This window comes from Sander lucioperca, chromosome 11 (genome assembly GCF_008315115.2).
Source record: "Sander lucioperca isolate FBNREF2018 chromosome 11, SLUC_FBN_1.2, whole genome shotgun sequence".
Taxonomy (NCBI): domain Eukaryota; kingdom Metazoa; phylum Chordata; class Actinopteri; order Perciformes; family Percidae; genus Sander; species Sander lucioperca.
Window position 1 is genome coordinate 5,299,333 of NC_050183.1, and position 15,938 is coordinate 5,315,270.

At 40.6% G+C, this 15,938-nt stretch overlaps 2 protein-coding genes across 4 annotated transcripts; one reads left to right on the plus strand and one right to left on the minus strand.

Annotated features, from left to right (window-relative positions):
* Positions 1–2,163: 2,163 nt before the first annotated feature.
* Positions 2,164–5,890, minus strand: aldh7a1 (aldehyde dehydrogenase 7 family, member A1). Of its 3 annotated transcripts, XR_004898728.1 has the most exons (3): positions 5,729–5,890; positions 2,637–4,393; positions 2,164–2,598 (listed from the first exon to the last, which is right to left on the minus strand). XR_004898728.1 is itself a non-coding variant. In XM_031307093.2 (2 exons), the coding sequence occupies exons 1-2, from the start codon at positions 5,865–5,867 to the stop codon at positions 2,760–2,762; spliced, it is 1,773 nt and encodes a 590-aa protein (XP_031162953.1). In that variant the 5' UTR covers positions 5,868–5,890; the 3' UTR covers positions 2,164–2,759. The 3 variants fall into 3 exon arrangements, 2 of the variants coding, with proteins under 2 accessions (XP_031162953.1, XP_031162954.1); XM_031307093.2 differs by having other exon boundaries at positions 2,164–4,393; XM_031307094.2 differs by having other exon boundaries at positions 2,164–4,388; positions 5,729–5,830.
* On the plus strand, positions 5,788–15,770 carry actl6a (actin-like 6A). Its single transcript, XM_031307095.2, has 14 exons — positions 5,788–5,989; positions 6,963–7,039; positions 8,483–8,660; positions 10,777–10,877; positions 11,225–11,322; positions 11,503–11,597; positions 12,180–12,286; positions 12,399–12,488; positions 12,619–12,680; positions 12,809–12,923; positions 13,092–13,172; positions 14,128–14,223; positions 14,421–14,507; positions 15,021–15,770. Exons 1-14 carry the CDS (start codon positions 5,965–5,967, stop codon positions 15,099–15,101), a joined length of 1,293 nt encoding a protein of 430 aa, XP_031162955.1. The 5' UTR covers positions 5,788–5,964; the 3' UTR covers positions 15,102–15,770.
* The last annotated feature ends 168 nt before the right edge of the window (positions 15,771–15,938 follow it).

Here is a 15,938-nt window from a genome sequence, read left to right on the forward strand (position 1 = left end):
TCCTCTGTTTCTGGAAAACATGTTGTAATGCTGAGTTCCAGGACAGGTTCATTACTCCCTCATGCCATTTGGATTTTATCAAAAACTTCTACAGTTCATAGCACAGTGAAGTTTAGTTACCTTTAAAAAAAGGGGGCACACTGCTCTGCATGTAGGATTAATTTGCTAGAAGAACTTTTGATATTGAGGAAGATTAATTGATTCGGGGGAAAGGGGAGCATGCACTTGGTGGAAGTCAAGGAAAGAGGGTGGATCATCCAAGATGAGGTCAGCTGTAGATGTTTCTTCAAAGGCCTTTTTTAAGAAATGCCAAGAAATGTAAAATATGTATCAGTCAGTCTTTTCAATGGACAAATACTGCTGACACAGAACCTATACAAACTTTTGTCAGATAATTGGACAAGTACATCTTGTGTAAAGCATGACAGACGTATATGAACCTCCTGTAAACTGAAGATGTACAAATCACAGGTGTAAATAACTAAATTAATGATGGCTGAATTCCATTTAGTTTCTTTAGTTTCAGGGTCCTGGTGTTGTGCGTGCTGGCTCACTGTCACACTTGAATAGAACAGAGCCATCTTTAAAGTGCCCATATTATGAAAAAATCACTTTTTCTGGGATTTGGGGTGTTATTTTGTGTCTCTGGTGCTTCCACACGCATACAAACTTGGAAAAAAAACATCCATGCTGTTTTGAGTGAGATACGGTTTCTGAATGTGTCCTACCTTCAGTCTCCGGGTGAGCTGTTCAAAATCGGCAGGGCTTTTTACGTCACTAGCCGAAACGAGGTGGCTAACCGTAGCATGCTACAACACACACTAGTTCACCATAATCTACAAAAGAACTACTTACATGTCCCTACCGGAATTTCCCATTTTTTGGGATCAATAAAAATCTATCTATCTATTCTGCAGGTATTCCACGCAAAGCTGGAAGTGTGCCCTCGTTTAGAAGTCTCCCGGCTAATCCTGCCTTGTACTACTGAAGTTGTAGAAACAAACAGCTAGCTAGATGATGTGATCTTACCTAGCTACTGCGCATGTGCGACTGCCAACAAAGATGTTACAGCAGTGAGAGGTCTCACTCTGTAGCTAAAACAGAGACCTGAACACAGAGTGAAAAGAGGAGCTGCAGCAATGTGCAGTACAACAAAAATATGGTGTTTTTGGAAAATTAAACCATGTGAACCTATTCTGGTACAATCTCAAAATACAATTATGAACCTGAAAATTAGCATAATATGGCCACTTTAATGTTATTAGCAACACCTGTGTGTTTCTACTATAACAAATCAAAAAGGCTGCTGTGGGAAAGGCCTTTGGAGGATGAGGGTTCCTCTGATAATGTATAACTCAATCTTTACATTCAAAAAAGTATGAATATTAGCATTGTGCCTGCCTACCAGAGCATCAATTTGTAGGTACTGTACAATCAGCACCTTAAAGCACAGCTCCTATTGGCAATCCATTTTGGAATTATTTTATAGTTGCATTGATGTGAAATAATATCCAATGAATAATGCCAGTAATTAACAGCTTTACACGGCTTCAAACAACGGTTGTGAAATAAATTGGCCCAAATACAATAAATGTGTGCTTAAAATGTGCTGGTGATAGTCACTTTGTCTTCTGCTAATGGCCTACTGTAGTGTAGTCTTATTTTGTCTTTTGAAGTCTTGTGTACAAGACTTAGCCTATAACCACTTACCAAATAACACATATGTTTTGCACAAAAACGGTGCTCTCTGTGGCTACCTGCAGAGGTGATTTAACTGGTTATAATCTTAAAGATTGGATGGAGTCACAATTAAGTATTTGGTTTTAATATGTGAGCAATGACAAAAGGATTTTTCTTGTAATTAGAAATGGGGTTTAATGTTTCCCACACATTGTCTTTGACACAAAATCCAAATTAGACATTCATTTTAAGAAAACACTTTCTTATATCTTCACTGCTTTTTTATATTTTGTTTGCCTAAATCAGTGGCTTTTGATACTTGAGTGACCCATGGGAAAAAAACAAGGCATCATAAAAATTACAGAGCTCCAATAAAACAGCTGAATGTGCTAATGTTCACGTCGTACTGGTACAGGTTTTAGTGACTACTGTTGCTTCTTCTAATCCTCCTTATGAAACTTTATAAAGAATAGGCTGGCAAAGTCATGTCAACATCAAGGCTTTTATTTACTTTTTTTATTGTCTGGAAAGTACACAGCGACTTTCTTCTAGGGTGCAAAAGTACAGTATAATAATGCTGGAAAGGAGATGCAAACAGCCAGTGATTTAATTAGCTACCTCCTATTAACCTTAAAATGTTGACAAGATTTTAATCAGTCTGTGGAAAAAATGCTATTTGCACTGCATTGCTTTAATCTACAAATTAATAAGGTCCACTCCAATTTTTCTTCCAAAATAAAAGTAATATTTATTTTTTGAACAGTACAAAGTATCTGGTACAGTAATCTAGCATTCCCACTCAATTTCTAAGTGCTAATAGAAAAGTGCACACCAACAGTATTTTACTTTTAACACAACTGTTTTAAAGCCATAATTAATATCTGATGCTTCAACCATAGGCAGGAAAAATTAAACCGATCCAAAATGATTTCGAATTTTGTTAAAATTCAAACTAACCTTTCTGAATGCAAACATGCAGTGACAAACGTCTAGCATTTGTTAGATAACAATGTGCCACTCAAACATGTAGTGTTTTTCTTTTGGGCTTATTAAACACTTAAACAAACCACCTGAAGGCTTCACTCAAACTTGATTCCCTGGGCAAGAGGAAGATCCTTGCTGTAGTTTATTGTGCAGGTTGAACGCCTCATGTACTGCTTCCATGAGTCACTGCCAGACTCTCTTCCACCTCCCGTGTGTTTCTCTCCACCAAAGGCTCCTCCGATCTCAGCTCCGCTTGTAGGAATGTTGACATTCACGATGCCGCAGTCGGATCCTTTGGGCCCCAGCCAGCGGAAAACCCGACCCATATCTTTGGTGAAGATGCTGCTGGACAGGCCCTGCTTGACCTCGTTGTTCCAGGCAAACGCCTCCTCTTCTGTCTTGAACTTGAGGACGTACAGTATGGGGACAAAGGTTTCGGTATGGACAATGGGAGCGTCGTGAGCCAGCCCTGTGATGATGGTGGGCTCCACGTAGTTTCCAGGACGGTCCATCACCTTTCCTCCGCAGACCACAGTGCCACCCTGCTGCTTGGCCTGCTCAATAGCTGCCAGGTACTGATCCACGGCTTGTTTGGTGTGCAGAGGCCCGTAAAGGGTGGCAGGATCCCAGGGGTCTCCGATGCGGACTTGTTTGTAGGCCTTGGCGACCCTTTCAATCACTGTGTCGTGAACACTCTCGTGCAGCATCAGCCTCCTAGTGGTGGTGCAGCGCTGGCCAGCGGTTCCCACAGATGCAAAGACGGCGGAGGGCACCACAAGACTCAGGTCAGCATCCTCAAACACAATGATAGCGTTGTTTCCACCGAGCTCCAGCAGCTTACGACCGAACCTGTCCTGCACCATCATGGCCACCATCTTGCCAACGTGGGTGCTGCCAGTGAACGACAGCAGATCCACCCGCTCATCCTTCGCCATGGCTGTGCCGATATCCGCGCCTCCGCAGGTCATGGAACAGATAGCACCGGGCAGGTTGTTGCGCTCCAGAACCTCAGCCACAATCTTGGAAACTGCAACACTTGTGAGAGGTGTGGTTGGAGCTCCTTTCCAGAGGCAGACGTTGCCGCAGGTCAGAGCAATGGCGTTGTTCCAGCCGTAGACAGCCACTGGGAAGTTAAAGGCAGTGATGATGCCGACAAGACCAACTGGGTTCCACTGTTCGATCAGGGCATGGCCTGGTCTCTCTGAAGGCAGCATGGGCCCGCCAATCATTCTAGACAGACCAACAGCATAGTCACAGACATCAACGTATTCCTGAACCTCTCCCACTCCCTCAACATAGATCTTGCCCATTTCTAGAGACACCAGGCTCCCCAGGACGTTAATCTTCTTTCTAAGTGCATCTCCAATCTGCCTCACAATCTCTCCTCTTTTGGGTGCTGGAATATCTGCCCACAGCTTCCAAGCCTCCCTCGTCTTCTGAACAGTTTCTTCATATTCCGCCATGGTTGCCTGGGTTACTCTGGCAATTGGCTCATTGTTGGCGGGGCAGTATGACGTGATCACCTCCCCGCTGCCTCCCCAGCTCCCGTTATAAACGCCAGGGTTGTCCTCAGACAGGCCCAGCTCTTTCAGCCAGGAGTATTTGGGCTGGTTGATGAGGAGACCTGACATGGCTGCCGACTGCTGGTAGCAGATAGATGCAAATTTATTTCTCAAGAGGAGCCTACTGTGCCGGGCAAAGGTCAGTGTGAGGCAGTGCTGCATCTGTGCTGGAAGTAAACAAAGTTAAAAAATTATTTCACAAGTTACAAATAAAAAGGTTTGAAGAACATTTATAAATGATTGTTGACAGAACAATCTCACCACAACGTTCTGATGAGCGTGTTCTGTCTAGGGCTGCAACTAACGATTATTTTCACAAATGATTAACCTTTTGATAATTTTTATATATATATATATATATATCTCGAGCAATGGTTTAGTTGATAACATTTCAGTGAAAATCACAAGTTCCTAGACCCCAAAAAGACCTCAATCTAAAATTCAATGTCTAAAATTCAATAATATTCACAATTATATAAAACAAAGAACAGCAGCAAATGCTTGCGTTTGAAAAGCCTGATTTAGAGAATGTCTGTCATTTTCCCTAAGAAATAACCTAAATCCACAGTTTATCAAAATTATATCTTATTAATCTTATGTCCACTAACTAATCAATTACTTGTAATTTCAGTGCCAGTTCTGTCAACTGCTTTTTCAAAGTTCAAGAGTTAACTTTCAATTTCAAAATTAATAAATAACTTCAGAAAGTTGCAGGATACAGTGAACATGTACAACAAGGAATGAGGCCAGTCAACAGGTGTTAACCGGAGAGTGCTGGTATAAATATAGATGCTTTTTGCTCGAACTTCTTCTCTATGAATGCAGAAATATCATTAAGGCCCTAAACAGGCAATTTGAAGAGATCACCTTGGGCTTTACTCCTTATTTTCTGATATTTTTTTAGACCAATAGTGAAAATGCATGATATTCTCATATTAAACTATATATCAAAAACATCTATAACTAAAAGTCAATAAAACAGAAGCCACAAGTCAATATGTATTAAGACTGTGACTGGTTAAAAGTAGTATCTTTGGAGTTTTATGCGTTTCATTCGAAATAGTCTATGGGTTATATAATCATAGCTCTTCTCAGTATATGACCAGCAAGTTACTCAACCATAGCCAACCAATGCGCCTGCGCAACTAACCCAACTTTGGACAACCACGAGGCTTTAGAAACTTCAACTTATTTATGACATAAAAATAAGACAGTTAACACCGACAACATCACCGAATGTAAACCAAAAGAATAATTTCAGGTTTGCATTTTTAAAGTCCCAAATTCCGTTTGTCAGTGTTGCTACTTTTGCAGCATGAACTAAGTGACATGGAGATCAGCGTCAATCTTGTTGAGTTTAAACGACCGTGACTCAAGGTCCTGCGGTTAACACTAACTAACATCACCGTGCTGTTATAAACCCTGCTCTTACACTATCTGTACATCACTTCTAATGATTAAAAGTAAGCTAATGCAATTTATGTATCAGTTTTTCCACTTACGTTGATATAAAGTGCGCAGGGCCACGTCCACTCCAGAGCATGGATGTACTTGCAGCTGAAACGGAAGTACTCTTACTGTGCTGCGTTCTGATTGGATAGCCGCCTCGACGCAGTGTGGCGCCTGCTTGGATTGATCCATGCTAACAAATTCCCTTTGTTGTGATTAACCGTTCAGCGGTTGTGATTCTGCTGTAATAACTTATATTAAGGAAGTTGCTGTTGCGAAAACCTAGAGGATGAGTGGCGGAGTGTATGGAGGCGGTGAGTGGGCTCTTATGATTAAAATAAAACGAAAATGTTGTGCACGTTGTCCCGTTCTGTAGCTAGCTCTAGCCATCTTTATAGTTGGCTAGCTTTGCTAGGTGTGCTAACGTTAGCTTCGCTGTAGACTAAAGCTAGATTCTTGCTAACATCTTTAATCATCATGCGTTTAAGAAAATGTGAATTTGTTAACATGTGAAGTGCTTCGTCTTGTGGCTTGAGCTTAGTTGTTTTATGCAACAGCAATGTAACCGCGGGGTCGCCTAGCTAGCTAGCATGGAAATGAATGAAAGTGGGCTTGTCGAAGTCATGAACACATCCAGTTCCGTTTGTGTAAGGGCACCGTTACACGTAGCTTTCTTAGAATTGGAGATACATATTTCCACTGTGATTGATTTCTAACGTTATTTAGCTTTACGTTTGCCTTTCTGTTGACATTCACATATCTAAGAACGTCACAGATGTGTTTTTTTCCTGAGCTGAAACAACTTCTTCTTGAAGTGGATCTGTTGCTCGGAGTAACGTTACTTTACTTAAACATGCCATTCAGTTTGTTTTCAATTGCAATGATAACTATGCCATATAATTAAAATGTACTTGAGTGTTTGTATCGGTTTCATTCAACAACTATGTCCTTGTGTAAGCTTTATTTGCGTTATTACAATATCATAATAATGTAACATACTGAGTTTATGTTGTTGAAACAGATCTGGCAAATCCAGTAGAACAGCCTGTGTAGCGAATTGGTGAAAGTTGAAAGAAGAAATTGGTCTTTAAAGTAAAAATTTAGTGTACAACATCCAGCTTAATACACAAGTGCCAGTTTGTGTGGTTATAAGAATACAATATATTGCAAAAAGGTATATGTCTTTTTAGATACCTGACTTAAACTCTTTTTGAATTACAGACCTTCCTCTCTGGTAGATAATCTTTTACAGTTTAAATCAAATTATTTGCACTCTTATTTTTGCAGATGAGGTGGGAGCTTTGGTGTTCGACATTGGCTCATACACTGTAAGAGCTGGCTACGCAGGAGAAGACTGTCCCAAGGTAAATGGATCACTCAAGTGACCTGATTAACTATGTGTCTTTTCTTCCTCTGTACATCTTCATCTTCTCTCTGGGGGTTCGCCAATGTCAAGAAATGAGGGCTGTCACCCTGGAGACAGACGGCACAAATTGAGTTCAGATCATTCTGGAGTGCTTGCTCCGTTTTGATTGATCTGTGCTTTAGGTGGAGATCTTGATTGTGTAAATATCAAGAGAAGCTATTGTAATACAGTAATGCTATCGGTAATACAGTAATGCTATCAGACTGCAACTAATGATTATTTTGATATTTATTTATTAATTGATCAATCTTTTAGTTTATAAAATGTCAGAAAAATATCACAAAAGTCTATCAAAGGTTCCCAGAGCCCAAGCTGACGTATTCAAATGTAGGATTGGGCATCGAGAACCGAGTCCTACTTGGAATCGTTTCAAAAATTACAATTCCAGTGGAATCGTTTCTTTATTGGAATAATAATAAATAATAAACTGCAACCCACCATTGAATCAAAATAAAACGTTCCTCTTATTTGTGAAAATTGGCATGTGACCCGTTTCAACTCCACCCCTCAAACAATCTGAAGAGAATCGATAAGAACCGGAATCGAAAAGGAAGAATCGGAATTGGAATCAGAATTGTTAAAATCCAAAAGATGCCCAACCCTATTCAAATGTCTTGTTTTGTTAACCAGCAATTTTGCTTAAAATACTGACTAATAATTAGTTGATCACCAAAATAATCAATTAATTTCTGTCAATAAATTCATTGATTAGTCGACTAATTGTTTTAGCTTTAATCGCTATATTTGTTTTGTCACAAGCTGCTGTAATAGTTTTTTTCCCCCAGAACATTTTGACATATCACGGGAGGAAAATTGCAGGTGTAAATAATACAATGAATGAGGGCTGAATTCCATTTAGCTGCTACAGTTTTAGGCTACCGGTATTGTCCATGCTGGTTCACTGTCACACTGTCATGGTTTACTGGGGCACTTGAATAGAACAGAGCCATTGTTGATGTTATTAGTAACACCTGTGCTTTTGCTACTATGACAAGTCAAAATTACAGATGAAAAAAAAAATCCTATGGAATGACTTCAAGAGGAAGTTCAGTATTTTTCAAGCAGAACCCTATTTTTTTCATGTTTTGTGCCTGATTGAATAATGGGGACAACCATTTTTGAAATTGGTTCAGTGTTGAGCGAGAGCCTTGCAGCTACGAAACGGGCTGCAATGTGATCCTTCGGGGCAATTACGCACCATCAATGTACGTCCACTAAAAGTGCATGCTTTTGCCACTGACAGGCACAGATTGAACATGTCTGACTACATTATGGGAAAGAACGTTTTTCTTTAACTTTTGTTCTTATGCTTGATATTGGTAAACCAGAGCATGTGAGTTTTGACCTGTATTGCGTCCTGTTTCGTTTTGGCTCGGCTCAGGCGGACTTCCCCACGGTGATAGGTGTGACCCTTGACCGAGAGGATGGCAGCACACCCATGGAGACGGATGGTGACAAGCCGAGCAAGCAGAGTGGCACCACCTACTTTATTGATACCAACCAGCTGAGGGTACCCAGGGAGAGCATGGAGGTCATGTCTCCGCTCAAGAATGGCATGAGTAAGTGTTGACTCGTGGTGTGTGTGATATATATATTTTCATGCATTAAAATCCAAATACCATTTTGGTTTTTAACTGCAATGTTAGGGTTCAGGATTGTCAGACTGCAGTGCTGAGAAATGACAGCATTTACAACTCTTGAGTTTTTTGTCATGATCTGTGACGTAAACTCAGCAATGAATATTTATAATCCTGTCTGCTCGATCCATGTCCATAATTAGACTCTTTTGGTCTGCCAGCCGACTTTGTAGATGAACTCGTCACAACACTGACTGACGTATAGATGACTGCTCTTCATCATGAATATTAATGAGGTTATTTACAGACCAAGGCAACTCATTATAATGAGCTCCCCAGTATAGTGTCCTCTAGGTGGAAGGCAACTCTGTCTTGGGTTTACCGCCATGTCTGCCTATCAGTGATCATATTTTCCCATCCTCGTTTGTTCTGGTCTTTATTGTGGATGTGTCTTACATTCTGTCCTTGGTGCTGAACTAGAGCTATTGTCCTAAAACAAATCACTGGGGGGGGGGGCTTATCTGCTAATGTTAGCTACCGACCGTTACCTTGAAACCATCCAGCAAATAGACGGTACCGTAGGGTGATTTAACGTCACCGCTCATTTTACACACAGTTTAACAACAAAACTAAACGCTGAGAACATTACTAGCTACGTTTTTCATGTTGATTTTGAGCGGTATGCACCCCCACTAACCTGGAAAACTGTTTTAAAATGGTAACGTTAATACAGCGTGTCGGAGTAATACAGCGTCTCCTGCAGCGGCGAGTCAGAGGCAGTGGGACCGTCACCGCAGCGTTCGCTAACGTTAGCTTCTTGTCTCATCTGGGGTCTGATAAACAGTAAATTCATCAACTTCAGTGTCCACAATGCTATTTTCCAATAAACTGTAGCTGTCCGCGTGACTGCGGATTTCATGTCGCGGCTTTCGTCGCTGTTTGTCACTTTGCCTAAGATTGAGTGACAAGTAGTACTCGCCCTGTTGTTTATTTGGTTGGCATGACTTCGCGAGTGATGACGTCCTGGATCTTGGATTATTTCCCCATGATTTGGTCTGAGGCTCAGTTTGTCTGCCCAGTCTGTCTAAACTAGGGCTGCAACAGCCAATTATTGTAATTATCGACTAATCTTTTTTTTATTTTGTATTCCTTTTGATTAATCACTTATTTTTGTTTAGTCTATAAAATGTAAAAAAAAAAAAAAAGTGAAAAATGCTCATTACAATTTCCCAGAGTCCATGGGGAGATTTTCAAATAACTTAAATCCAAATAACATATATTTCCAAAGATATTAAAAGCCTGACATTGGTGAGGCTGGATGCAGCGAATGTTGGCTTTTGTCTTTGGTTATCGGTTATCAAAATTGTTGTAAATGAATTTCCTCTCTATTGTCCGATCAGGTAATTGTCTAATCATTTCCGCTCTGTCCCAAGCATTCAAAGCCCAGCCAAAATTCTCTGCTACGTACGCAACATTTTGCTGGTGTGTTTGATTTGTCACCTCAGGAGTATTGCCGACAGCGGATATGAAACAAGCGCTCCAGTGCACTGACCTAGCTGATGATGCTCATCAGAATCTGCTCCAGCTGAGTTTGGCTGTGAGGCTATTTAGAGACAAGTGTGACACCAATCTTAATTGCAGCAGAACAGCACCGTGGGACCACAGGCTCCCTCTGAGGGCTGACCTGGAACATTGGTGCCTGATGCTCAATTTATTATCTAAAAAAGCTCATCATCACTCTATTTTCTCCGCCATCTGACCCAGTAGTAATGATGATTAAAGGTGCAAGTTTTTTGTGACAGTGATTTTTTTTTTTGCATGCCATATAGCATAAAGTAAGGATATATCTTGAGAACATAGCTGCTATGTGTACCGGACTTCTACATATGTAGTTTCCATCAACAACTGCATATTTTCCAAAACTAAAGGTGGAATTTGAACAACTTTGGCTATCTTATGCTTATCACAGATGGTTGTTTGTCCTTTTGCTTTCACCTGTATAATTGTAATAGCCACAAATAGTAAATCAGCAGTAATCTGACAGTGATTTGACATTTAACAAGCGCCGTCCTTGTTTTCTCTTCTGTCCCTTTTACAGTTGAGGACTGGGACAGTTTCCAGGCCATTTTGGATCACACCTACAAGATGCACTTCAAGTCTGAACCCAGCCTGCATCCAGTGCTCATGTCAGAAGCATCGGTGAGTTAGCATTTGTACGAGCTGGATCTGAACAACACTGGCTACATATTCTGTGATTGTACCAAGGCCAAACAGTATTCACATAGTTTGAATGTATCAGCCAACAGCGAAATGCTGGCTGATGTAGTTCTGAGCTGTCTTAAAATATTAACTTTAACGTTAGTTAAATGCTCATGGTAACTGGTGACCTTTTTTGGTTTGTGTTAGCCATAATCTGTGTATGGTGAGGTGAGGATTTGAGTTTGTTTCCTGCTGTGGTCCTCATCACCTCACGGAGAAACTTAGTAGCGTGTGTTGTGCTGACAATAATCTGTTTAAGCAGCCTATTTTCTGTTTTGTGTCCGCAGTGGAACACACGAGCGAAACGAGAGAAACTAACAGAGTTGATGTTCGAACATTACAACATTCCTGCCTTCTTCCTCTGCAAATCTGCTGTGCTATCTGCGTATCCTTTTATTATTTCACTTCATCCAGAAAAAGGATGAGAGACTGAGCTAATATGCCATTTGACTTTCCCTTTACTGTTTGATAATGGCCTCACAGAACTGTTTCTCTTATGAAAAGTCTGCTGAACTAATACTGTATCTGTTAATGTATTACATTTCCTTAACTCGGAGTGTCTAAGCTTTGCCAATGGGCGGTCTACAGGCTTGGTCCTGGACAGCGGAGCCACACACACCACAGCAATTCCAGTGCATGATGGCTACGTCCTGCAGCAAGGTGAACAATTATCATACATCATTCATCATAAGTGGATGATCTACCTGCAGATTTTACTTGGCTATATAAACCAAGAAGGGGATTTATCTCCTAAGAGGAGTAATGGAAAATGTATAATCCTTCACTGATGCATGTGTTACCTCATCTATGATTTATGTTGCCATCTGCTGGTTAAACTTGCATCTCAGCCTTGCCAATCAAGCCAGCTGTTAATACAAGCTTCCGTTACCATTATGGACTACTGTTGGGCAAGATTCATTATCAGTGAGCCATCAGCCCAGCACGTTTGTTAATCTCTAAAGATTCCTCTGTGTAAACGGCGCCTGATTGAAATCACTTTTCAGGATGAAACTAAATCATGTTGTAAAACGGCAACATTATGCTTTTGAATACAAAACTATTTGAAACTATCTGAGCTGCAGTGAAACAAAAGAAGCAGAGTCATTTAAGAGATTGCTAATTCATTAAGGCCACATTAAGTAATTTATCAAGTTTAAGCAGAGAGCGTGGAGTTGCTGTATTATATGTAAACATGGGGGAGATTTACTGCTCAAGCCATGTGTTATTTATTCTCTCTGATAGGCATCGTCAAATCGCCCCTGGCTGGAGACTTCATGAGCATGCAGTGTCGGGAGCTTTTTCAAGAGTTAAATGTTGAAATAATCCCCCCTTACATGATTGCATCAAAGGTAAAAAAAAACTAATGTGACTGTGTGCTATGTGCCTACACAGTGTGTGTTTGTCCTTGTTGTCATCTTCCTTCATACCAGACCGTGTCAACCACAGTGTTTATCATTACAGGATGGAGTGCGAGAGGGATCACCGGCCAGCTGGAAGAAAAAGGAGAAACTACCTCAGGTCACCCGCTCATGGCACAACTACATGTGCAATGTAAGCAGCAAACTCTTAGACTCCCCTACGTGTGTTGAATCTTTGCAGTAATAAAGGAATAGTTGATTTGGTTGGTATGTATTGTGTTTTGTCGAATGTGTGCCAACTTGTTTTTTCTTAATGTCTGCAGTGTGTGATCCAGGACTTCCAGGCATCTGTGCTGCAGGTGTCAGACTCGCCATATGATGAACAGTAAGAGCATTATTTGCCACTTTAACCCTCAGCTTCTATGGAGGTTTTCATGCTAAAAGTAAATCTCTTTTGAAAGGTTAAAATAAGAGTTTCCTCCTAAAGTAACCCCCCCCCCTCTCTTTCACCAGGGTTGCTGCACAGATGCCCACAGTGCACTATGAGCTGCCTAATGGCTACAACTGTGACTTTGGGGCTGAAAGGCTGAAGATCCCAGAGGGGCTGTTTGATCCCTCTAATGCCAAGGTGTGTGCTATTAATGTAGAGGTAACAGGGCAGCCAAAATAGCTAAACATACTGCTCTAAATAAGGAAAGCTCTGTCATGAAAAGTTTTTTTAAAGTATTGCTTTTTATGCATTATGAATAAGTTTTGTGAAAATGTTTTTTCATGTTGGTTGTTGTGATCACTTCAGGGCCTGTCTGGAAACACCATGTTGGGAGTCGGCCACGTGGTGACGACCAGTGTTGGAATGTGTGACATCGACATCCGGCCGGTGATTATAAACACTTTTTTAACATGGGTTACACATTTGTTATATTACATATGGTGTCTGAAATATGTTTCCTGTTCTTTGAGACACTTCAGTTTGAACTTCTATCCATTTAAATGAGGCTCCAAATTAGAATTAATTTCAAATGACTGAATGGGTAAAGATATCTTGCTTAAACCTTTGTTGTTGGTGCTAGCCAGGAATGTAGGTAAATCATAAAAGGTGAGTTTTAAGCCCCTGACACACCAACCCGACCGCCGACCGTCGGCAAAAAAGGCAGTCGGACTGATCAGTCGGCACCCCGAGGTCCAAAAAGTGCCTCAGAACACACCGAAGCGACGCCGACTTGAGCGTGTAATACGTCACCATAACAGCAGGCGGAGCTAATCTGTATTATCGCCCAAAAAATTAAAACCGGCAGCAGATTGGACGAATGCGTCACGTGGGTCTGGTTTCTCCGGAAATTCAAAGCCAGAATAGAATACGATCTCATATTTTACTAAAATAGTTCACTGAAACGTGTTTCTGAAAACATTTTAAGCGAGAAATAGGCCATGCAGTTGCTGAATCTGTCTGCCAACCTGCAGCTTCAATTAAAATGCTACAAACAGGGGCGCCTGGATAGCTCACCTGGTAGAGCGTGCGTCCCATGTACAAAGGCTCAGTCCTTGTCGCAGCGGCCGCAGGTTCGGCTCCAACCTGTGGCCCTTTGCTGCATGTCGTTCCCCCTCTCTCTACCCTTTCGCATCTTCCGCTGTCCTATATAATAAAGGCCTAAAATGCCCAAAAAATAATCTTAAAAAAATTAATAAAAATAAAATGCTACAAACAGTCCCTTGCATTTTCATGTACTGGTTCTGTCCAGGAATAATAATGGTAATAAATTCAGTCATTGTCATCAGCGTTGCTTTAAAAACAGAAATTCTAATTTACTAAACCATTTGACTTTGTGCCTCAGGGACTGTATGGCAGTGTGGTGGTGACTGGAGGAAACACACTCATTCAGGGCTTCACAGACCGACTAAACAGAGAACTCTCCCAGAAAACCCCTCCGGTGAGTGAATGCCACCACTTCCTCACACATTCTGATGAACATGTATTATCTTAGGCTGTAGTTAATGATAGACTGCAGCCAAATTGGATTACAATTTTACAGCACAAGTATTGATTTATGCACAATTTCTTTTAAATACATCACTAAACACTACTCTATTTCCTGCCAGAGTTGAAATGTTTGTCTGTGATTTGCAGAGCATGAGGCTGAAGCTGATAGCCAACAACACTACAGTGGAGCGCCGGTTCAGTGCCTGGATAGGTGGCTCCATCCTGGCGTCACTCGTAAGGACACGCAGCAGTTAAAACCACGTCATTAGAATAGATCAACAGGTCTTTAATCTTTATCACAGTAGTTTCTTGAGGGAAAGGTGTCCCTCACACACTGATGGGATTTAAAGCAGAACCTCCAGAGCTGTTGACTTTGCTCTTGAACCATCAGGCTACCACGAGCAAATGGCTTTTCATAATAGGAGCAAAAGGTGTCTGCAGAGGAGGCCTGTGGCATTCATATCTAAATATTTCAAGAGAAACTTTCTATTTTATCTCTGATATACAGTATTACATAGATGGACTCTTGTCAACAGCTTTTTTTTGTAAAAAAAAGTTTATTTTTCTTAAATTTAAACTTTTACTTGTAATTTGATAATAGTGGTGGCAAAATGCATAACTGTATTCACACATCCACTTTGCTTGACAGCTTTGTCTTTAGTTGTGTGTGTATTCCTGCCTCTCCTATTTTTATCCTGATTTATTCAAACTAATAATAATAATTAATAATAATTTTGTGTCTGGCAGGGAACCTTCCAGCAGATGTGGATCTCCAAACAGGAGTACGAAGAAGGAGGAAAGCAGTGTGTAGACAGGAAGTGCCCTTGATTTGACACCCAACCCCACCCTGTCCATCACCCTCTTTGCCACAAGCTCAACGTCATGAGACGCACCTCTGACCCTGGACTCAGGAACACCCACGGATGATTTTTTTTTTTTTAATAATTTTGTTTGTCTGGGATTTGTGAAGATAAGACAAACCTATACAAAGTAAACTGTTACTATGATGAAATGGGGTTTAAGTTCCTTTGTGTCATTAGTCAGTCTGTTGCCTTATCTTTAGATTGTTGGGAGTTTTGTGGAAACCTTGCATCTTCAAAAAGTTTTTCTGGAATCGACAAAAGCTTGATCCTATTGTATTTTCTTGTTCCCCCTACTTAAGAAATAGTCTGACGTGTCCCGAGGATCATTAAATATCAGCGTGTTGGTCCTAAATGAAGTTTTTGATCACAATGTGGAAAAACTAAATTTGTTCTGCAAGGTTTCTGCAGAATATAACGTGCATTTGGAGGAACAACCTTAGTATGAAGGTGAATAATGTCTTCTGTTCATAAACCTCTTTTTGTGTAGTAAGCAAGCTAATCAGAGGCAAAGGACAGTCAGTTCTCGCCTCTGCTTTTTGGTGTCAACTCAAATAAATCTGTATTTAATTTTCACTTTGCTTGTCAGCCTAGCTACATATTGTCTTTTAAAAAAATAAAGTCAGTTTTTGTTAAATGAAGTGTGTGATGAAAGTATAATAGCTCACTTTATTTGAATTCTTCTGAGGGTTTCTTGTGAAATTGCTAATAAGACCAACGTGGTTGTTCAACATGAAACAGCAGGTTAACATTTTCATAACGGTATCAAATGACAAGTTGCATTAACACATTCAAACTTGAAATA

What these genes read in the sequence shown, in the direction of transcription:
- aldh7a1 (XM_031307093.2), bottom strand. Translation starts at nt 5,867, where the DNA reads ATGGATCAATCCAAGCAGGCGCCACACTGCGTCGAGGCGGCTATCCAA. An exon ending in CCTGCGCACTTTATATCAAC is followed by an intron (nt 4,394 to 5,728) that starts GTAAGTGGAAAA and finishes GTTTACTTCCAG; the next exon opens with CACAGATGCAGCACTGCCTC.
- actl6a (XM_031307095.2), top strand. Translation starts at nt 5,965, where the DNA reads ATGAGTGGCGGAGTGTATGGAGGCG. An exon ending in TGGCGGAGTGTATGGAGGCG is followed by an intron (nt 5,990 to 6,962) that starts GTGAGTGGGCTC and finishes TTATTTTTGCAG; the next exon opens with ATGAGGTGGGAGCTTTGGTG. An exon ending in TCTCCCAGAAAACCCCTCCG is followed by an intron (nt 14,224 to 14,420) that starts GTGAGTGAATGC and finishes TGTGATTTGCAG; the next exon opens with AGCATGAGGCTGAAGCTGAT.